Genomic DNA, 23,557 nt, shown 5'->3' with positions numbered 1-23,557 from the left:
CGGAACCAGGGGCCACAGTTTAAGAATTAGGGGTAGGCCATTTAGAACGGAGATGAGCAAAAACTTTCACTCAGAGAGTTGTGAATCTGTGGAATTCTCTGCCTCAGAAGCCAGTGGAGGCCAATATTCTGGATGCTTTCAAGAAAGAGTTAGATAGAGCTCTTATAGATAACGGAGTCAGGGGATATGGTGAGAAGGCAGGAACGGGGTACTGATTGTGGAAGATCAGCCATGATCATATTGAATGGCAGTGCTGGCTCGAAGGGTGAATGGCCTACTCCTGAACCTATTGTCTATTGTCAGACAGGTGAGACTAGTGTAGGTGGGACATCTTAGTCGACATGGGCAGGTTGGGCCGAAGGTCCTGTTTCCATGCTGTATGTCTCTATGACCAGGTGAAAGATTAACTGATGGATAAGTGATATAAGATTGTCTATAATGATTGAAGGAACAGATTACAAATATAAGCACAAATATACAAGCAATGGTGAATAGTTCCCCAGTATATTGCTGCATCATTTGGTTTGTAAGTTAATTGACCTCTGTGAATTGCCCCTGGTATGTAAGGAGTGGATGATAAAATTGGAAAACATAGAACTACTGTGAACGCTGATCGATGATCGGTGTGGGCTGGCCTATTTCCATGCCGTATCTCTAAAACTAAAACGAATCATCTCACCCTTAATTATGAGTTAAAATTTTTGGGCTGCACTTGAGCCTATGACCCTCAGAAGGAAGAATGCACAACTGAGTCAAACCTGATGACTATCAGAAATTGTGTTATATTATCAACATCACTCCATCAAAGACTAATATTCCTCAGCTATTTTCCATGCAGAACTTGGGTAATTTAATACTAGCTTGCACATTCCTGGTCTGTTTAGGTTTATCCCCAGATGTAACGCATGTACTGTATCTGTTGCTGCTTGCTTTTCAGTTCTGTTAGTTACCGCAAGATAATAATTCCTTTGATTTTGTTTCATTTTTTAGGGTGCGAGGTTTTCTGCAATTTCTGTAGGATTCTTACAAGCTGCCCAACGCTCTTCAATCCGGAGATCATATGGACGGTCGAAGCGTTTCAGCATAACTCGGTCTTTGGATGATTTGGAAGTAAGTAAAAGATTTGCAGTCATATAACGATTCTATTGCCCAGTGAGATCGTGTGATGGTAGCATGCATTGTAGCTTCTGGTCCAGGAAGCTGGGTAAGAAAGCTGATTTCATCTATGCGTTTTGAACACCGCAAATAGCAAATCATTGTTAAAATCTCAACCGTTACCTTCTAGCTTAAAGAGATGGATGGCTTGATGTGGTTACAACATTATGGTTCTACAACAAGATGTAGATTGGTTGAGTGATTGAGTGAATACTAGCAAACCAAATGTATTGTGGGGAAGTGTGAGGTCATGAATTTTGGTAAAAGGGCAGATTATTATTTAAATGGAGACTGCAGATGAGTGAAGTTCAGAAGTATTGAGGTGTACCAGTGAGTGAATCACAAAAAGGTGGCTGATGTAAGTAGTAGTCAAGGTGGCACATTGGCCTTCACTGTAAATGTGTTGGAGGTCAAGAATACGGAGGCTTCATTGCAGTTGTACAGGTGTTGGTTAGGCTCCACCTAAATACTGTGCAAAGTTTTGGGCCCCTTGCCTGGAACAATATATGATAGCGTATTCCTGGAATTTAATGTTCTATCAAGGGAGATTACACAATTTGAGTGTGAATTTCTCGTAGTTTAGAAGGACCTTATTCAAAAATATAAGATCCTAAAATATAAGAGGCCAATTATCAGATATATTTAAGGTGGGGGTGGATAAATATCTGAAAGATGATAATTAAGGAGACCGTGCACAAAAGAGGAGTTGAGGCCAGCATCGATCAGCCACTATCTTGTTGAATGGTTGGGCAAGCTTAAGCGATCATCGCCAACTCTCGCCCCGATTGTCTTGTGTTTAGCATGCACAGATTGTTAAGGATGGAGGGAAATCACAGACTGATGCCGTTTTAGAGGCTTTGCAATGGGATGGAGGAAGGTTACGTTTATCGTGGTTCTACAGGTGAGGAGGGAGGGGTGACAGAGTATGTATAAGTCAGCAAAGAAGTGTTTTGTTTTCATGTACTCTCCATTAGGTGCCCAGCAACTTTGTTCCCTTTTGCAATACAAGAAGTCCTCACATCACGACTGGATTCCATTCCTGAGCATGTTCATTAGTTTAGTTGAGTTTATTGTCATGTGTACCGAGGTATAGTGAAAAACGTTTGTTGCTTGCTAACCAGTCAGCGGAAAGACAATACATGATTACAATCGCACCATTCACAGTGTACAGATACAGGATAAAGGGAATAATGTTTAGTATGAGATAAAGCCAATAAAGTCCAATTAAAGATAGTCCGGGGGTCTCCACTGAGGTGAATAGTTGTTCAGGACTGCTCTCTAGTTGTAATGTTCATTTCCCAAACTGTTTGTAAATTGGAGTTGAACAAAAACGATGTTGGCAGAGGATCGCACAAGCACCGGTCACAGGAGAGCAAGTTGACACGTGAAGAGTGGCCTCAGTGACTCAGCGCACCCAGTTCTTCTCGTCTTCTCTCGCCGCCTAATCGTTGAGGCTTGGGAGTGGGGTGGGACGGAGCGGGATGAGGCAGGCAAATAAGTGGGGATGTGGAAAATGAAGGCACATGCGGCAGAAGATGCCTGCAGCCCCACAGCAGCTAGCAAATCGATCCCCATCCATCCCGCTGGTCTCCTAAACCAGATCTATAAATTGGCCGTTTGATAATCTGGGAGGACCAGTATGTAAAATCACTGCGGGATGGTATTGGAAGGGGGAGAGTCCTGCTTAATGTTAACTAAATTCTGCCTGGTTTCTGCCACATGCATTGTGTAAAGAAAGTCTATTTTGCACTTCTGTCATTTAAGCTGCTTTTTAGCCATATCGACTATTAATATTCATTGCAGAATAGTAGCCGAGATAACAATACAGACAATTGAAAATGAAAAAAAGAACATAAATGAAACAAGCTCACAATATCTGCAAAGGATCAGGTATTTTTGTGAGATTGATGTTCCAGGGCGTTATGAGTATCCCTGTTAAAGATATGGTCGACTTGCTTAACATGATAAAATTCCTTCAGAAATGGCTGCCTGTTACAGTTTCCATTGGTATATCTCCTTTTCTTTTCAAAGACAAAATTAAGAACCCACCAAATTTGGGATTAGATTTAATTTTGTCTTTTATGCAGGTGGGCTAATTGCTTAACATTTTCATTTAACCCCAAATGAACAGAACATTTGCAAGACCAAAACAAAATGTAATGTATAGTTTTTGAGATATTTTTGTAAATAGTTGCAAAATTCCAGATCACTCCAGCTAATAGAATAATTGCAAATATCGATACAAGGAACTGTAGATGCTGGAATCTGGCGTAAAACACACAATGCTGGAGTAACTCAGTGGGTCAGGCAGCATCTGTGGAAGGAATGGATAGGCAAAGTTTTGGGTTGAGACCCTTTCAGATTGTAAAAATAGGATTGAAAGATTTGATCAATAAATCATACATGGATTAAATCACTCGTGCTTCTGCTAAAGAACATTTCTATTGTTGCTACTGATTTTACAGACGACTCTGGGAGTTTTATCATTGTGAGTGTTTAATGATAATGTTGTGATTCAACAAGGTCTGTGTATGAGTGGATTAAATCGTAGACTTCAGCAGTTGCTGTAGACATGTGCGATTGTTTTAATGATTGATGCAGAATAGTGTGACTCATTCAGTACTGCTTAAAACACACATCCTAATGTTTATTTTATTGCCACTAATCTCTTGTAGTAGTTTTCTAATGGAAAATTTGTTTAATGGACTATTCATCATCTCTAACAAATAGAATGAGTTTCTAGATGTGATGGAGGAAAAAAAGAACTGCAATCTTGAGTAACTTACAACCCAACAGTATGAACATTAAATTCTCCAATTTTAGGTAACTTCTATCAACCCTTCTCCCTCCCCTGTGCCCCATCTGGACTCATATCTCTCCCTCCCCAGGACTGGCATCTTAATGACCATTGTGCAGATGCTTCATGAGAGATCGAGGTGGAGTTAAAAGGTGGAGCTGACAAATAAGAAACGGATGATCACCTTGTTTGGAGTGTACCGCAGGCCCCCAAATAGTCAAAGGGAATTAGAAGAGCAAATATGGCAGGAGTTTGCAGGCAGCTGCAGAACTAATAAAGTTGGTCGATGTGGGCAAGTTGGGCTGAAGGGCCTTTTTCCATGCTCTATATCAATATGACACACTCTGCCGAATCCAGTGCCGTCTTCTAGGCCACAGCACCAGGACGGACCTCACTGCCATCACTGCCGGGTTAAATCACTCCTCCTCCCTCTGCCAGGACTTGTTAGTTCAATTATATATCCTTGTGAATAGTAATATTTGGCGAGGTGGGGTGGGGGGGGGGGGGGGGGTGGGAAGGGAGGGGGAGTGGGGTCGGGAAGGGGGAAGGGGGAAGGAGGTCTCAATGCGTCATCTTGAGCTGTTTGAGCAGTAGCGGACTGGGTCTAAAAATATTGGTTGCCAGGAGACAAAGGGGGCCCACTTCATCAGGGGCCCACTTGCCATCGGGCAAGCTGACACCCTGGCCAGTCCACCACTGTGTTTGAGTATGTTTCACACTCTTGTCAGAGACCAGCAGGCAGAAAAGAGAATGATTACAAGCTGTCGTGGTGCAGCTTTCCATTGCGTATATGTACATTGATTCATCCACAGACCAATCTTACATTCTGCATGAATTGACAGGGGTAGGGTATTGACATGGATAGAGAACTAGTTGGCAGACAGGAAGCAAAGAGTAGGAATTAACGGGTCCTTTTCTGAATGGCAGACAGTGACTAGTGGGGTGTCGCAAGGCTCGATGCTGCGACCCCAGTTGTTTACAATATATATTAACGATTTAGACGAGGGAATTAAATGTGACATCTCTAAGTTTGTGGATGACACAAAGCTGGGTGGCAGTGTAAGCTGCGAGGAGGATGCTATGAGGCTACAGGGTGACTTGGATAGGTTGGGTGAGTGGACAGAAGCATGGCAGATGCAGTGTAATGTGGATAAATGTGAGGTTATCCACTTTGCTGGCAAGAACAGGAAGGCAGATTATTATCTGAGTGGTGTCAGTTTCGGAGAAGGGGTGGTGCAACGAGACCTGGGTGTGCTTGTACCTCAGTCACTGGAAGTAAGCATGCAGGTACAGCAGGCAGTGAAGAAAGCTAATGGCATGTTTGCCTTCATTGCGAGAGGATTTTAGTTTAGGAGCAAAGAGGTCCTACTGCAGTTGTACAGGGCCCTGGTGAGACCACACCTGGAGTATTGTGTGCAGTTTTGGTTTCCTAATTTAAGGAAGGACATTATTGCTATTGAGGGAGTGCAGTGTAGGTTCACCAGGTTAATTCCCTGGATGGCGGAACTGACATACAATGAAATAATGGGTCGACTGGGCTTGTATTCGCTGGAATTTAGATGGATGAGAGGGGATCTTAAAGAAACATATAACATTCTTAGAGGATTGGACAGGGTAGATGCAGGAAAAATATTCCCGAAGTTGGGGGAGTCCAGAACCAGGGGTCACAGTTTAAGAATAAGGGGTAGGCCATTTAGGACTGTGATGAGGAAAAATATTTTCACCCAAAGAGTTGTGAATCTGTGGAATTTTCTGCCACAGAAGGCAGTGGAAGCCAATTCACTGGATGTTTTCAAGACAGAGTTAGATTTAGCTCTTCGTCAAGAGATACGAGGGAAAAAGCTGGAACGGGGTACTGATTTTGGATGATCATCCATGATCATATTGAATGGCGGTGCTGGCTCAAAGGGCTGAATGGCCTACTCCTGCACCTATTTTCTATGTTTCTATGACAGTTTCCACTAGCTCAGCTTCCAGTTGATGTATCACCATAGGTGGTGAATCTTGATGATAAATGATTACTATCGTAGCTGCAGTCATGATGCTTTCATTCTTTGACTGCCCTTTTTGTTCAGTGACTTTTTTAAAAGTTCATTTTTCAGGAAGCAAGCGTAGCTGGCAAGTCCAACATTTAAAACCCATCCCTTATTTTCCTTCGAAAGATGAGAGTGAACCAACTATTTCAAGTGCTGCATTGCATCTGGTGAAAATACTCTTAAGCACTGTTAGGCAGGGAGTTCCAGTATTGAGACCCAGTGATGATGAATGAGAGGCAGTGTATTTCCAAGTCAGGGTAATGTGCCATTTTGCAGCATAACAGCTGGCTGATCATCCTTGTTCATGCATGCCTTATCCAACCCTTTTCTAGAGTTTCAGCGCAGAGCTATTTGAGTTGATGCAGTGTTGGGAGCAGGGCCGGATTTAGATGAAGAGAGGCCCTAAGCTGTTCCACTTGTGAGGCCCCTCCCAATCCGCCACCCCCACGACTAGAGGACGATGGTCCACCAGATTGACCGATTTGCAGCCGAGCGTGGCCAATGAGATAAGGGGCTGGAAAGTTGCGCTTATTTATTGCCAGTGCTAGTATCGAGTTATTGGCTTAAAACACTATTATTCTGAAATGGAGGGCAAGGCAAATTACTGAAGGGTTGTTTAGAGACTATAGCGCGTTGTGACAGCATATGTAAGAAAGGCCTATGACAGTGTCAAAAGTATTATACACCTTGCAGGGCTCTCACTTAATTTTTTTCTCTGTTGTCAGCCGGGAAACCTAGGCAGCTTTTTAAGGAATAGCTACTTCCCCACAGCCATCAGGCTATTAAACTTGGCTCGGACAAATCTCTGAACATTAATAGCCCATTATCTGTTATTTGCACTTTATCAGTTTATTTATTCATGTGTATACGTATATAATGGTGTATGGACACACTGATCTGTATTGTAGTCAATGCCTACTATGTTCTGTTGTGCTGAAGCAAAGCAAGAATGTCATTGTCCTATCAGGGACACATGACAAACTCTCTTGAAGTTGCCAAATGACAGTTTAGGTGGTCATTTAAGACGGCTTGCATGACGCGTGCGATAATGTGCTCAGACGAACTGTGTAGTTACCAGTCGGAATTATGCTCAATGAAGCATTCACATATTATTTCTGCTTCAAATAAAGTCACAAACTAAACATATTTACCAATCAAGACATGATATATACCACAATGACATGCAGCAAAATTATAATACAGTATCTCAACTCTTTTTACACATTGCAATGAATGCAATTTCTATTATTTCTTTACACTTCCAAACAAAAATGTGGTTGGATTATTCAGCGTATGATCAACCTCGGTGAGACCAAGCGCAGGCTTGGCGATCGCTTTGCACAACACCTCCACTCAGTTTGCAATAACCAACCTGATCTCCCGGTGGCTCAACACTTCAACTCCTCTTCCCATTCCGAATCCGACCTTTCTATTCTGGGCCTCCTCCATGGCCAGAGTGAGGCCCACCACATATTAGAGGAGCAGCACCTCATATTTGCTTGGGTAGTTTACACCCCAGCGGTATGAACATTGGCTTCTCTAATTTCAGGTAGTCCTTGCTTTCTCCCTCCTTCCCCTCCCATTCCCAGTTCTCCCACAGCCTACTGTCTCCGCCTCTTCCATTCTTTTTTGTGTCCCCCCCCTCCCCGACATCAATCAGGGAAGGTAGTGCATCCGTGAATAACAAGGGAAATCAGGGATAGTATCAAAACAAAAGATGAAGCATACAAATTAGCCAGAAATAGCAGCCTACCAGAGGACCGGGAGAGATTCAGAGTCCAGCAGAGGAGGACAAAAGGCTAAATTAGGAAAGGGAAAATAGATTATGAAAGAAAACTGGCAGGGAACATAAAAACTGACTGCAAAAGTTTTTATAGATATGCGAAGAGAAAAAGATTAGTTAAAACAAATGTAGGTCCCTTGCAGTCTGAAACAGGTGAATTGATCATGGGGAACAAGGACATGGCAGACCAATTGAATAACTACTTTGGTTCTGTCTTCACTAAGGAAGACTTAAATAATCTGCCAGAAATAGCAGGGGACTGGGGGTCAAATGAGATGGGATGGAGGAACTGAGTGAAATCCAGGTTAGCCGGGAAGTGGTGTTAGGTAAATTGAATGGATTAAAGGCCGATAAATCCCCAGGGTCAGATAGGCTGCATCCCAGAGTACTTAAGGAAGTAGCCCCAGAAATAGTGGATGCATTAGTGATAATTTTTCAAAACTCTTTAGATTCTGGAGTAGTTCCTGAGGATTGGAGGGTAGCTAATGTAACCCCACTTTTTAAAAAGGGAGGGAGAGAGAAAACGGGGAATTACAGACCAGTTAGTCTAACGTCGGTAGTGGGGAAACTGCTAGAATCAGTTATGAAAGATGGGATAGCAGCACATTTGGAAAGTAGTGAAATCATTGGACAAAGTCAGCATGGATTTTTGAAAGGTAAATCATGTCTGACGAATCTTATAGAATTTTTCGAGGATGTAACTAGTAGAGTGGATAAGGGAAAACCAGTGGATGTGTTATATCTGGACTTTCAGAAGGCTTTCGACAAGGTCCCACATAAGAGATTAGTATACAAACTTAAAGCACACAGTATTGGGGGTTCATTATTGATGTGGATAAAGAACTGGCTGGCAGACAGGAAGCAAAGAGTAGGAGTAAACGGGTCCTTTTCACAATGGCAGGCAGTGACTAGTGGGGTACCGCAAGGCTCAGTGCTGGGACCCCAGCTATTTACGATATATATTAATGATTTGGACGAGGGAATTGAATGCAACATCTCCAAATTTGCCGATGACACGAAGCTGGGGGGCAGTGTTAGCTGTGTGGAGGATGCTAGGAGGCTGCAAGGTGACTTGGATAGGCTGGGTGAGTGGGCAAATGCATGGCAGATGCAGTATAATGTGGATAAATGTGAGGTTATCCACTTTGGTGGTTCCTGAGGATTGGAGGGTGGCTAATGTAAACCCACTTTTTAAAAAGGGAGGGAGAGAGAAAATGGGGAATTACAGACCAGTCAGTCTAACATCGGTAGCGGGGAAACTGCTAGAGTCAGTTATTAAAGATGGGATAGCAGCACATTTGGAAAGTGGTGAAATCACTGGTCTGAATGGCCTAATTCTTTCCCTTGCACAACTAAGATATTAGGTGGATGTGAATTGTCTTGGAATGAGATTTGCACTATTAGCCTTAAAATGCTGCATATTGCTTGTGTTCAAGCTATGTGCAAAGCTTTACCCCAAATTGGTCTCAGACTGTTTCTTGCTGAATGCTATTGAATGTGGGCTTTCCGACAGTCTTTCACAAAAAATGTATTTTTCTGCAAGATACCAACCTGAGTCTTGTGCAACAGAAAATGCACTCTCTCTTTATACCAAGGCTTTTCTAAACTAGTCGTATTCCCTTTCATTTTGTGCCACTCTTCATTTGTTCACGTTTGCTTCAGCTGTGGATGCCTGCCAGTACCTTCTACAAGCACAGTGCGTTACTCTATAAGTAATGCAGGCTATCTTTAATTGAAGTTAGCCACTCATGAAATTGGTCCTCGTGTAGCACCAAACCAAAGAAGAGTGCCGTTAACATTGGCTGGAAACTATAATGATTGCAGTTCAGAGCATCATGAAGTTGGCATGTTGCCTGCATTACCACACAACAGGCACAGAATAATTACAATGCCAGCTCCAATTTTAGGAGGCTATTGATTTTAGCTCTGTCTATTTTTAATTTCATTATGCCTCTTCTATTCCTTGTGAATTATTCAAGCTATTATATCAATTTGCTTTTAAATGCTTTCACTTTTATATATTCATTTTTCCTTCTGGTTCCCTTCAATGTGTTTTTTTTAAGTGCTTTGGTCTCAGTGGGTTGTTATCACTGAAACATTAGTCTATTACAATTTTGAAAAATTAAATCTACGACAATAAAATGAGTCATTAAACAGCTTTTTACTTCCACATCTATTAGTCATCTCGTTAAATATTGCATCATATGAATTGTTGTTTATGCCTGTTTGACTGGGCTTTTCCCTTATGGACTTCCAAATAGAACATTATGGTCTGAACATTGCAAAGTGTTTAATTTTGTAAATTGTTTCAAATAAATACCCGAGTTAGCATTTAAAGACAAACCCCTAAATTAAATGTAATGGGACATTGTAAAAACAGCATGTTTAACTTTATTTCCCTGGAATTTTGTTGCAATCAAAGATTTCAAAATTCCAGAGTGACAGGATATTTTTCTCAGTTAAAGGTTTCCTTTTACCGAGCATGCTTGTGTAACTGTTGTACAGCCTGAAGGCATTTAACATGCTGAGGCAGTGGGCAGCTGCAGAAAGAGCATTTAGTTTGGAGAGAGCAAGAACAAACACAGGAAGGTGGAATCAGTGGAAAGATGGTACAACCAGAAATGTTTTCTCACTTAACACTTTAGCTAAGTCATCCATTGGTATTAATCAGTATTTTTCGGAAATCTATGTCCTGGTACCTATACCACGGACATTTTCTGCAAACCTCACGGTATATGGAGCATAATTTTACAGGCGATCAGGTAAGAAAAACTGTAGTACTTTGCTTGAATTGGGTAGGGCGTAAATATATGGTCTGTTGTACATCTTTTCTGACGGTGTTTTTGGAGTTATAAGCTTAAAAGTTGTAACTTGGGCAAAAGTAACTAATGCTTATATATTTGTCAAAGCTTTAAAAACCAAGAAGGAAAAAGACCAAAGGATGTGATTTCCAGTTTAAAAATCAATGTTGTTTCTGAACTGACTAGGAAGTGCTAGCCCATGATTAACTTTGATCAGTTTACAAGCAAAAGGATAAGCACACAGTTTTTGATTTTGGCCATTAGAAGGCAAATAGAATTATCTGCCTACCTGATGCAAACTGTTAGCAAACAGTTTATTTGGTTCAAGAAAAATATTTGCTTTATGGATTTCAGTTAAATTTGTGTTAACTATCAATTAGTATCTGTAATATTTTAACCAGACAACAGGGGGTATCAACGTCTTTCTTTATGATTACCTGGAGAAAAAACTTTACCTTTATTGTACCCCTTAATGCAGAAATGTAGTTTTCTACTTGGAGATCAACAACATTAACATTTATGTGTCTTAAGTTATAATTGAGGTTAAACATTAAACCAGTTTACATTTATCAATGCTAGGGCAGATATGGTGTGTGTAAATCATAAGTTATTTTCATACTGTGCCATACTAGCTGGATTGTATTGTTCTCTAAATACCATCGGCAAGTAAATGTGACGAAAAAAAGTAGGCAGTAAGTTTGACTTTTTGCCGTTTTCAGCCGGCACAAGATTTTTGGTAATAAATGTTACTAATTACACTTTCCTGCCTCTGTGCAAAATGTAGCAGTCCAGACATTAATGTCTGAGTCAAGTCTGGTTTGCTAACAGCAGGATTAATTTACATTGCCATATTTTCACTCGAGCTGCTAAATAAGGTTTGTGCAGGGCCTTACGCTATTGATTACTTGCCCATAAACGCATTCCCTACTTAAGCAATTTCTCTCCTCCACGTTTCTTGTTTAGACATGGCAAGTGCAAAATGTTTTGCTACCGCCACAAAGATTGGCAGGAGGAACCATACAGAGAATTTGCCTGGGGCAATTCTTGTTTTACATTCCCCTTTTATAGGATAAATCTGCCTTATTGCCATTCTGTAGCGCTATGGCTGATATTAGGTGGAAGACTATTAAAGGAAAACATTGTTTATTGAATATGTTGGAACCACCACTTTCATTGTAAAACATTGCTAATGTTTTAACCACATTCAATCTTTGCAAAAAATGGGGTAATCTATGATAATATTGGATCTGAAGTTACAATTGCACATTCTAAAACAAAAATATTGAAGCTTTAAGATCAATAGACAATAGGTGCAGGAATAGGCCATTCGGCCCTTCGAGCCAGCACCGGCATTCAATGTGATTATGGCTGAACATCCTCAATCAGCACCCCGTTCCTGTCTTCTCCCCATATCCCCTGACTCCACAATCTTTAAGAGCCCTATCTAGCTCTCTCTTGAAAGTATCCAGAGAAACGGCCTCCGCCGCCCTCTGAGGCAGAGAATTCCACAGACTCGCAACCTTCTGTGTGGAAAAAGTGTTTCCTCATCTCCATTATAAATGGCTTGCCCCCTTATTCTTAAACGGTGGCCCCTGGTTCTGGACTCCCCCAACGTCGGGAACATGTTTGGTATGACTAACCATTTCAAATAAAGTTATATATATATATATTTATATAATGCCTAACTGCGGTGTTGCAATGTATCAGACTGTGGTTTGAGGCATTTTGAAAGCTGTGGGGGGGGAAAGTTAGTTACGTGCCATAAAAAGACTGCAAACGTGTTGTACCTGATACATGCAAAAACTTGTTGATCTTAGATATCTGTTGAGCTTTGGTCTCACCTAGATTCCAAGAGCTAAAAGTAGGGAGTTTAAGAGCACGGAAGTATGAAGAATAATGTCTGTGTACATTTTGGGCTTGAGCAACACTACAGGTTAGATTTACTAAAATAACAATGTTTAAATTAAACGTGACTTATTTACAATGTACAGCTAAACAGGTAGTTGGTGAGGCAGCTACAGCAGTGAATCAAATAAAGAAATATGCATTTGAAGAATGTTTTTTTATGATCTCTGCATTTTAATGAGATGAAGGTGCAGGAGGTAGTACTGCTGCTCATAGCTCTAGCGACCAGGGTTTGATCCTGACTTTTGGGTGGTCTTTTTTGTATGGATTCTGCTGGGTCGCTCCCACACCATAAAGATATGCTGAGAGGTTATTTGTGTACTGTAAATTACTCCTTAGTGTAGGTGGGTAACAGAAGAATTGTGGTGGTGGGGTGTGAGCGTTGAATGGGTTTACATAGAAATTACAGGGGGAATGTGTCTGATGGGATAGATACAAAAAGCTGCAGTCGTCGTGGCTATCCATCGAGGTCGAGGATGATGGTCTATGTTCCGTTGTTTTTATGGACTCTCAGGTGGCTTATGAGTCCAATCCTGGGTTTGAAAGTTCTTCAGCATTCAGGACAGGTAACTCCAGATGGCAGACCGGGCTTTGGTTGTTGCTGCCTCTCTTTCCGTTTTCTCCTCTTTTCTTCTAATTCTGCGCATCTGTTGGCTTCGAAGGTCGCTGTTCCTTCTTGGATGATGGTTCGCCAGAGTTTCCTGTCCTTGGCATTGGTTTCCCAATTGTCGATGTCGATTTCACATTTCTTCATGCTGGCTTTTAAGACGCCTTTGAATCTCTTCTTTTGTCCGCCTCTTTTACGATTGCCTTCTTTAAGCTGGGAGTAGAAGGTTTGCTTTGGTAGACGCTCGTCATCCATCTGAACAACATGATCGACCCATCTTAGTTGGTTCTTGATGACGAAGGCTTCGATGCTAGATGTTTTTGCTTCATTCAGCACGTTGAAGTTGGTTCCTCGGTCTTCCCAACTGATATTTGGTGCCTCGAAGACATTGTTGATGGAACTTTTCAAGTGTTTTCAGATGTCGTCGGTATGTTGTACAGGTTTCTGATGCATACAGGAGCATTGGAATCACCACTGCCTTGTACACTAACATTCTGGTGTCTGTTCGGATGTCACGATTTTGAAAGACTCTCATTCGAAGACGTCCAAAAGCTGATCCAGCACACTTAAGACGATGTAGTATCTCGTCATCAAGGTCGAGTAACTCAACGGGACAGGCAGCATCTCTGGAGAGAAGGAATGGGTGCTATTTCGGGTCTAGATCCTTTTTCAGACTGGGTCTGATGGGATATCTGTTCTGAAAGTTAGTGTGGACTGAATGGGCCAAATTATCGCCTTCTGTGCTGTAATATTATGTTTAGTTTAGCCAGAGACTCTGTTAGCTCTTCTGGCTAACTAAGCACATACCATTGACTCAAAACTGGTGTCTTCCAGATTACATAACCCAACTTTCGTTTTCTAAATATTCTGAACCATTGGTTTGATTTAGTTTAGATATATAGTGCGGAAACAGACCCTTCGACCCACCGAATTGCATTGACCAGTGATCCCCGTACGCTAGCACTATCCTGCAAACTAGGGACAATTTACAATTTTCACCGAAGCAAAAATTAACCTACAAACCTGTACGTCTTGGAGTGTGGGAGGAAACCGGAGCACCTGGGGAAACCCCACACGATGACGGGGAGAACGTACAATCTCCGTACAGACGGCACCCGTAGTCAAGATCGAATCCGGCTCCTTGGTGCTGAAACGCAGCAACTCTACTGCTGTGCCACTGTGCTGTCCTTGTTCCGATGCCAATAAAATGTGCAAACATTATCCTAATATTGCAGAGTATGAATGAAAGATTTTTAGCTGTTAAATGTTGAAGTTGTGAGTTTTTAACCACAGTTAAGAAACACATTCAAATATAGCTTCTTTTGACACGCATATGAAATGATCTATATTAATTTACACGTGCATTTAAACTGAGTTTCATGCCTGCCTAGACTTGGAGCCTTCCCAGTTGTGGTGTACTGCCAAGAAAGTTATAATACAATCTTTCTCTGAAGTGCATTGGTGCATTATGTCATCTCATCTCAAGGCAAATTTCTCAAGATGCAAGAACATAATGTGGTGGTGCATTGCGGGGAAAGCTCTGTACTATAGATAAAAACATTGCAGCAGTGAACTATTTTTAAATGTGTTCTGCTGATTATAGTTATAAAGTTAAAAAACAGCATTTCTCCCTAATTTCAATCCCTGTCCAGTTGAAGGAGTAATTTTCTTGCTGGTGCTTGTTCAACAAAGACACCTTATCCTTTTCGCCCATGATTCATGTGTGAGAATTGTAGGGAGTGTCTCTTTATTATTAGGTTGGTTTAGACCAACATAGCTGAGACACATTCTATCCAGACATGCAGGCTTTCATTGGGGATTAGAGGATAGCATTTTGGAGCAGATTTTTCTTTTTCCTAACCCATGACTGCTGAAAGAAATTATAGTGCTAAACTGCTGTTCTGGCTAACTTAACACATACCATGAATCAAATCTGGTGTCTTCCAGATCACATAACCCAGCTTTTCACTTTCAAAATCTACTAAAGAGTTGATGGAACCCAGAAGTAATATTTGAATTACTGTGAAAACACAAGGTACTACAGGTGCACAACCTTTTATCCGAAAGCCTTGGGACCAGACACTTTTCGTAATTCAGAATTTGTCGGTCTTCGGAATGGATTTTTTTTAGCGTAGATTTTAATGGCTGGCTCAGTGGTAGAGTGCTCGGCTCATATCCGCAAGGTCGCGAGTTTGCGCCTTGATCCTGGCAGTTACTCGATCGCGAGTTTGAGTCTTCAATGTCGTTTTTTCTTGCAGAATAAATGTTTGTATGAAATACAGTGTAGGAGAAGTATACTGACTGTGTGGGCAGAACTTTGGAAGTGATTGCCCACCAGTCTAAAAAGCCGCTGTGTCTCCCTGTCCCTGGGATAGCAGGGGGCGGTCAAACAGCACAATACCCCCCCCCCCCCCCTCCAACTCCAGAGGAATCCGCTCCCCGATGGGCCGCTACCAAAGATCATAGAGGAGCTCCTCTATGATCTTTGGCCGCTACAGCGACAAGTGGCAGTTCGCCCACAGCCCGAGCTGCGCCCCCTCATCCGCCACCCCAAGAACAAGACGTACCTTGCACACCATCAGCTTCTGCCCCTACGTGTTCCTCTGGAGTTGGAGCGGGGCTGGGCTGGAGTTGCTGCTGGCTGTGGGTCTCTGGGATCTCCGTGCTTGCAGTGGGCTTGGGGGTCGGTGGGAGCTGTGGACCTACGGACCTACCTCCGTGGAGCTAGCCAGCTTCGGAGCGTGGAGAGCTGCGGGGGCGAGCTGCTGCGACCCGACTCCTGTGGATGGTGACACCGGGAGCTCGCGGGTCTCCGGTGGGAGACTGCTTTGCGGGGCACCGGCAGCGGCGACTTCTCCCGCCCGAATTACGGGGTTGAGAGTAAACATCATAGAGGTTGAGAGTGACCTGGAGGGGGGCCTTACAACGCCCGGCGCGGCTGTAAATTGCCGCGGACTTGCTAGCGCCCGCCGGGGGCTCCAACATCAAGACCGGGGCAGGGCCCTACATCTAGCAATGTTACAAAATTTTGAGATTTTAAAAATCAAGTCTGTAATTTATCCCATCAGATAAAGCATAAAAATAAGTTTAATTTGACACCTAATTCACTTTCATATCTCAAGTATTTAAAAAGTTATGGCCATTTTCATACTGGGAAATGAGCATCTTGTTCCCTATTGATTTTCTATGGACATAACAAAAAAGCTGTGATCGTGAACAGTCAAAAGCCCATAACTTTCTTAAAAATTAAGAGAACTGAATGAAATTTTCAGTTATCATAGATTGAAGCATTCTGAAACAAATATAAAATAATCTTACTTGGATGACCTGAAATTAAAGCATATAATTAGTTAGTTACCTAATTGTAGCTAATTTCAGACTTCAATTACTAGATCTAAACATCTATCCATTTCTTAATAAATGATTAACATTTTTAAATAGCCTAAATGTCCAAATAATATTCACAAATAATTCACAATAAAACATGATTTTTAAATCTCATTTACATTAATTTATAGGCCAAATGGAAGGAATTTAGTGTTTAATTGCTGTAAATAAATGCCCATTTAAATCAGCTTTCTAGTGGGATCCTGTGAACGCGCTGGTTTAGAACGTTCACATTGCGGTAGATTTGTACCTCAAATGCCCAGAAAAATACTGCGCGATATAATGGGCCCAAATTGAGCTACTCGCAATATTAAACTTTGTATAAAGGGATCTTTAGAAGCCCTTTTTAATGTAAAAATATACAACCTAACTTCTGCTTTTTGCTTTATGAGACCCTGCGGTTGCTGACGATCGCGGGTTTAGAGATTGATTTTTAAACTACTATAACTATTATTCAAGGCCTTTAAACCTAATAATAGCTTTTGCGACGGGGTCTTCCAGCGATTTTTCGTTAATAATTAACTAGGCTGAACATTTTCGATTGGAACAGCTTAGAGAAAATCGCGTTTTAAACCCGCCCCCTCTAAACGGCGCCAAAATCGCGCACACCCGCAACGGAAGATTTTCAAGGACGCTTCAGGTAGGCTTTGCAACATACCTACTACATCTCCCGGCGTGGCTTTGAGTGGCCGCTCCCTGATGGGCCCCTACGACGCCCCGAGCTGCGCCCCGTCATCCGCAACCCAGGTTCCTCTGTAGTTGGAGTGGGGCTGGGCTGGGCTGCTGTTGGCTGTGGGTCTCTGGGATCTCCGTGCTTGCGGTGGGCCTGGGGGTCGGTGTCCCGTTGGTCCTGACGTCTCCGGTGACTGGCAAAGCCCCCGCGCCGGTGCAATGAGCGGGGAGCTGGAGAGGGGAGGGAAGGGGTCACACACATGGCCGGGAAGCAGAGGGGTGTAGGTGGGGTGATACTGAAGCGAGCGACAATCTGCTGCTGCCTGCCCGCTGAGTTAAAAAGTTCCCACGCAAGACTCACGAAACACTGTATATCGTGAGTCTACCGTGGGAACTTTTTAACTCAGCGGGCAGGCAGCAGCATATTGTCAATTATTAACCCTCCCGCGCAATATGCCCTCATCTTCTCTTTTATGAATGGGGATTTAGTTCCCCTTTCTTCGAGGACCGACCGGAGGTTCCGCTGTCACCTCTGCGGGCCGCCCTCGGTGAACGTTTTCAAGGACCTTTCTTCAAGGACCGAAAAAATGTCCGCTATTCGGAGGTTTTCGTTATTTGGATCTTCGGATAAAAGGTTGTGCACCTGTAGTGCTAGAAACACCAGGATAACCAAGAAAGCAAAGCCCAATACCAAAGTAGTATCCAAACCACCCATACACACTTATGCTATAAGACAATAACTACCTTCATATTCAGTAATAAGCTATCTACATAATAACATACATGCAAGCTAAATGTTTAACCAAGAAACCCAATCCCAATGCCACATGAGAATCTAAAATACCTTTACACAGTTAAACTATGGAATAACACAAACTAGGCGTGTAGATACCAGTATATCATTGGGGTTATCAAGTGGGCACCTCCCTTTACTGGTGTTTCGTTGACTTTCATCCAATGCCGAGCAGCAGCTACTGCGCAGCAGGTAGAGACCCCTGTGACCACGTGGGTTTCCTCCAGGTTCTTTGATTTCCTTCCACATTTATACTTCAGGAGTATTTCCTACCTATGATGCCTCATCCATCCCCAACCTAGTATTATTGGTGCAATTGAAAGATGGAAGCAAACTGAACAACAATTACCCATTCACACTATGTGTAGGAAGGAACTGCAGGTGCTGGTTTACACCGAAGATAGACACAAAATGCTGGAGTAACTCAACGGGCTAGGCAGCAACTCTGGCGAGAAGGAATGGGTAACGTTTCGGGACGAGACCCAAAACGTCACCTATTCCTTCTCTCCAGAGTTGCTGCCTGTCCTGCTGAGTTACTCCAGCATTTTGTGTCTACCCATTCACACTAGCTCTAAGTTATCCCACCTTCGCCCACATTCCCTACACACCAAGGGCAATTAACCTATAAACCCTCACGCCTTTGGAAGGAAACCAGGGCACCTGAAGGAAACGTACGCGGTCACGAGGAGAATGTGCATATTCCACATACAGCACTGAAGGTCTGAATCGAACCTGGATCACTTGCACTGAGGCAGCAAATCTACCGGGTGCCCATATGACCGTATGTGTGACCCGTATCTCTTGTTTATTTGGCAAATTTTTTTTTTCCACATTGATATTTACTTATAATAAGGGTGCTAAAATGACCCTTTTCTAGTCCTTTTCTGGTGATGTACTTGATCCAACAGCTCATGTGTAGGGAGGATGGCTTCTCTTCTCATCTTCCTTTCTTACCTTAGAGTTTGTGGCCTCATTTACTCTGTTTTCATCATCATAGTTGCATAGATGAAAGTTTTTGCTCTTTGTCAATAAAACAGCTTTGGCTAATGAAAACGGTTATGGTTTGATTGCACCCTGCTGTGTAAAATGTCATTTCAGTAGCATGAGTACCAGTCACATCTTTATCACACATTGTGTTTCCTCCAGCAAGCACATGATTTAAGCAGTGTTTTGTGGTCTTGGATATTTTGCTGGTATTTCGCCAATTCAGATAAGTAATTTATTGTTTTACTGAAATACTTTATTTTAAAAAATAGTTTAATTCTATTTAAAAGAGTTCCCTCTGGCTTCATGAAGAGATGCTGGTCATGTCTATTGCTTGATTTGATTGAAAATAAATAGAAATTCATTTAAATAGTACATTTAAGAACTGCAATTAATTCCTTTATCAAAATTTTATTAGTTACTAGACCAAGTGAGGTTGAGTCTGCTCGCCCAACGCAAGATTCCACCACTCACCCGTTCCCCCAATGCAATATTGCACCACTCACGCATAGCCCCCAACTGCGCAGGCACGGCTCATTTCTCCTCATCCCCCAGCACTCCCTCCTCCTCCTCCTCCTCCTCCTCTTCACCCTCCCTCTTCAATCCCTAGAGAGGGAGGGATGGTAGAGAGGAAGGGGGGCAGAGGGGTTGAGAGGGGAGGGGAGGGTGGAGGGGGAGTGGGGTGGAGAGGGGCAGAGAGGGAGGGGGTAGAGTTGGGGGGGGGGGAGGGAGGGTAAAGAGGGAGAGGGGGGGTGGTAGAGGGGGTCAGAGTGAGGGTAGATAGGGAGGGGGCATCTCCCTCCACCCCACCCCATCTCCCTCCTCATTTCCCTTAACCTCCTCCACTCACTCCCTTTCCCTGCCCCAGGACCTACCCAGGTCGTAGAGCAGGTCGTTGGGAAATGGGAGGAAACCCACACGGGGGAACGTGCAAACTCCACACATACAGCACCCGAGGTCAGGATTGAACCCGGGTCTCTGGCCCTGTGAGGCCGCTCAGTCTTATGATTCATGGTCAAGAGAATCTCATGACACAAAGCATTCGGACGCTTTGGTCCAGCACTTTCATGCCTTCTTTTTGCCCTTCTACACGTCCTATTTGCCCAGTATATGACAGTCTAATCCTTTCCTATTAAGTGGCTGTCTTTGAAACAAAATGGTAATGGTATCTGATTACATCATATTATCTGACAGCAAATTTTATCTCCTCTCATGTAAACCTTTGCCTTCTTGTTTTTGATAAACTTACCATAAAGAAAAAAGGTTTTGGATCTCCCCTTGTTTTATCTTGTATAAATCTTCCAGGTCAGCCTTCAGCCTCCTTTGCTCCAGGGAACATAAATTATGCAGCATTTCCAGTCTCTCCCCGTAACTAAAGTCATCCAATCCCAGCAACCTTATGAATCTTCTCTGCACTTTCTACAGTGCAGCCACATCTGTAATCAGAGAGCGTGGTAAGCAGAACTGCAGACAGCACTCCGAATGCAGCCCAGGTATTGTAAAGTTGCAACTAAACTTTCCAACTATCACCTTTAATGGTGTATTGCCATCACATACAAAGGATACAAAGGACCTTTATTATCACATACACCAATTGGTGTAGTGAAATTTGACTTGCCATTGCAGCACACGAATAAAGATAAGACACAACATTATAGAATTTAACAATCAACATAAAAACATCCCCCCACAATGGTTCCCACTGTGGGGGAAGACAGCAAAGTCCAGTCCCATCCCCTGTTCACCCATAGTCGGGCCTATTGTGGCCTCTGCAGTCGCCGCTACGGCAGACTGATGCTTCAGGCCCTCATGCCAGGAAGATGGAACTCCGGCGTCGGGTGAACACCGGCTTGGAATGTCTGGAGCGGCCGCTTTCTCCCCTGAGACCACGGCTCCCGAAGTCCTCAGGCTGCGCTGGATGGAGCTTTGACTCTGGCGATCTCGGATCCCAGGCTCCGCGGTGTTTCAAATCCAGCGCCGCCCGCGGCCGCAGCCACATCTCCTCGATGTTGTAGTCGCAGCACTCCGGAGCTTACCGCATGGCGACCCAGGTAAGGCATCGCCCGCTATACGATGGTGTTTCAGCGCTGTGCCGCCGCCAAAGCTGGGGTTCCAGCCGGTCCCGACAGGAAACGCCGCTCCAGTCCGATGGTAGGCCGCGAGGAAGGGGCGCAGAAACAGCTCAGAGGGAAGCCGCCTCTCCGACCAGGCAGGGACTAGGAAATAAAGTTTCCCCCTTCCCCTCCCCCCACATAAAAAAACTAGAAGTCCTCCAAAACAAACACTTTTAACTCACTAAAAATAAAAAAAAAGGTGAAAGGACTAACGGCTGCTGGCAGGGCAGCCATACTCGACGGTGCCCCCTTGGATTGGATGTACTGAGATACAATGAAAAGTTTGGTCTGCATGCTATCCAGTCAAATTATACTATACACAAGGACAATCAAGTTATACACAAGTACAACAGGTGGTGAATAGAGAAAAATATCAGAGTTACAGCATTGTAGCATTACAATAACAAAGAAAGTGTAGATTTTTAAAAAATGCTAAGGGACACAATGAGGTAGGTTGGGAGATCAGGACAACACATTAGCATATTAGAGAACTGTTAATCTGTGGGCCGAGGGGCCTGTTCCTGTGTTGTACTGTTCTGTTCTATGTATACCTATCCTACTTCCCAACTTCCCTGGATTCTACTACTCACTTGCATGATGGGGACAATTTATAGTGGGCGGTAATCTACCAACCCCCACATTTGGTTTGATTATGGAAGCACTTTCCTTCCATAATAGGAGATAATAGGAGCACATAGGAGAAACCAACATTATCACAGCGAGAACGTGCAAACTCCAACTGTCAGCACTGGAGATTGGGATTGAACCTGAAGCTGTGAAGCAGGAATTTTAGTAGCTACGCCATTATGATCAATGGGTGGATTTGTAGTAGACTCAATTACGGCAGTAAATGTTTACAACTCTCTTGTGCAAAACAAAGAGTGCTGGAGGAACTCAGTGGGTCAGACAGCATCTATGGAGGAAAATAGAGAGACGATATTTTTGGTCGGGGCCCTTCTTCATACGGTTTGGAGTAGGGGAGAGAAAGCTGGGAAAGAGAGATGGAGTGGGACAAAGTGATAGGCTTGCGATGAAAATATTCTGAACCTTTTCATACCTCTAGCTTCCCTCTCCCCTGACTCTCAACCTAAAGAAGGGTCTCGACCCAAAAGGTCACCTTTTATCCACAGATGCTGCCTGACCCGCTGAGTTACTCCAGCATTTTGTGTCTATCTTTAGTGATAGCTGAATATAGGTTGAGGGGGTTTTGATTTGCAGATGGGTGCAGTGAGTGTATTTCTCTCTTATGTTTGGTATATATCACTAGTTTTCATAGCAGGAAAATCAAACAGGTTGACAATTCAACTCAATTCTCAAATTGTCATTTTTAGCTGACGAGCTAAGTCTGGGAAAGTAAAAGATTAGTAGCTCTATGGGGCTCAGCTATGACCATGTATAGTGGCACTGCGGGTTTATGAGAGGTTATAAACCTTGCAAGATTGGATTGCTCTGCGCTGAGAAAGGGCTTTGAGAACTTGTATTATTACACTTTTGACGTGAAATTAGATCTTGCAGGCTGTAAAATATTTTTGCAATATTTCATAATCCACTTTCCAGAGAAGGAGAAGCTTAGTTACTCCAGTTTATCAAGAAAAGATAATGTTCCCTCAATTTCAGCAATGGCAAGATTGCTTTTTCAGAATCCCCTTACGCAGGCCCACGTCTAAAATTCAGAGTTTTGCTAGCCCTTGCTGTCTCCTCCCCTTCCTTAACCCTCGAGCTGTCTCCTCTCATCCCCCCGCCCTCGGGCTCCTCCTCCTCCCTTTTTCCTTCCTTCTCTCCCCCCCCACCCCCTATCAGTCTGAAGAAGGGTTTCGGCCCGAAACGTCGCCTATTTCCTTCGCTCCATAGATGCTGCTGCACCCGCTGAGTTTCTCCAGCATTTTTGTGTACCTTCTAAAATTCAGAGCCTGACTCCTGTTCTGTACACTTGTTTATATATCTTCACCCAGCTGTCTTTAGCTGTCAATGCACAAATTAAATTGATTTCAAAACGTTGCTCTTAAAGTCCTTTGCATATTCTCCGACTCTCTTCGAGATATCATCCGTTACTCGGCATGTGCCTGCTGCACTTCCTCCACTTGTAATTAGTTCTTGCCCTCTGCAATTGCCTCCCAATGATTATTCATCTTGTTGCTTCATTCTCAATCGTCAAGAATTGTCGTAACAGAATTTTTGGAATATTACTTCAATGTACCATGTTTCCCCCTCTTTCAACAAACTCCCTTCATCAGAAATAATGACGGTTCATTGACCAGAACTAGGCAGGTTAAACAGACATAGATAGGGTGGGCAGTCAGAATTTATTTTTCCCAGGATGGAAAAAAATCAAATACAAGACGGCTTTAAGGTGAGAGGGTCAAATTTTGGAGATGTACAGGGGAAGTTTTATTACACAGAGGGGTGAGTGCTTGGAATGAGCTGTCGGGGGTAGTGGTTGAACCAGATACGTTTGTGGCCTTTAAAGGACTTTTGGATAGGCATATTGATTTGGAGAGAATGGAGTGATATGGGTTATGTACA

At 43.2% G+C, this 23,557-nt stretch overlaps 1 protein-coding gene across 1 annotated transcript in view; it reads left to right on the top strand.

The window, feature by feature from the left end:
• rgs12 (regulator of G protein signaling 12) overlaps positions 1–23,557 on the top strand; it is a 147,093-nt gene that overhangs the window by 45,127 nt on the left and 78,409 nt on the right. Inside the window, exon 3 of the mRNA XM_033018338.1 lies at positions 991–1,110. Within this exon, the coding sequence (XP_032874229.1) occupies positions 991–1,110 (120 nt within the window). The remainder of the gene's footprint in view (positions 1–990; positions 1,111–23,557) is intronic.

Source organism: Amblyraja radiata, chromosome 3 (genome assembly GCF_010909765.2).
Source record: "Amblyraja radiata isolate CabotCenter1 chromosome 3, sAmbRad1.1.pri, whole genome shotgun sequence".
In the NCBI taxonomy this organism is placed as follows: Eukaryota; Metazoa; Chordata; class Chondrichthyes; order Rajiformes; family Rajidae; genus Amblyraja; species Amblyraja radiata.
The sequence above is the reverse complement of the archived record's forward strand: the minus strand, read 5'-3'. Positions and strand labels throughout refer to the sequence as shown.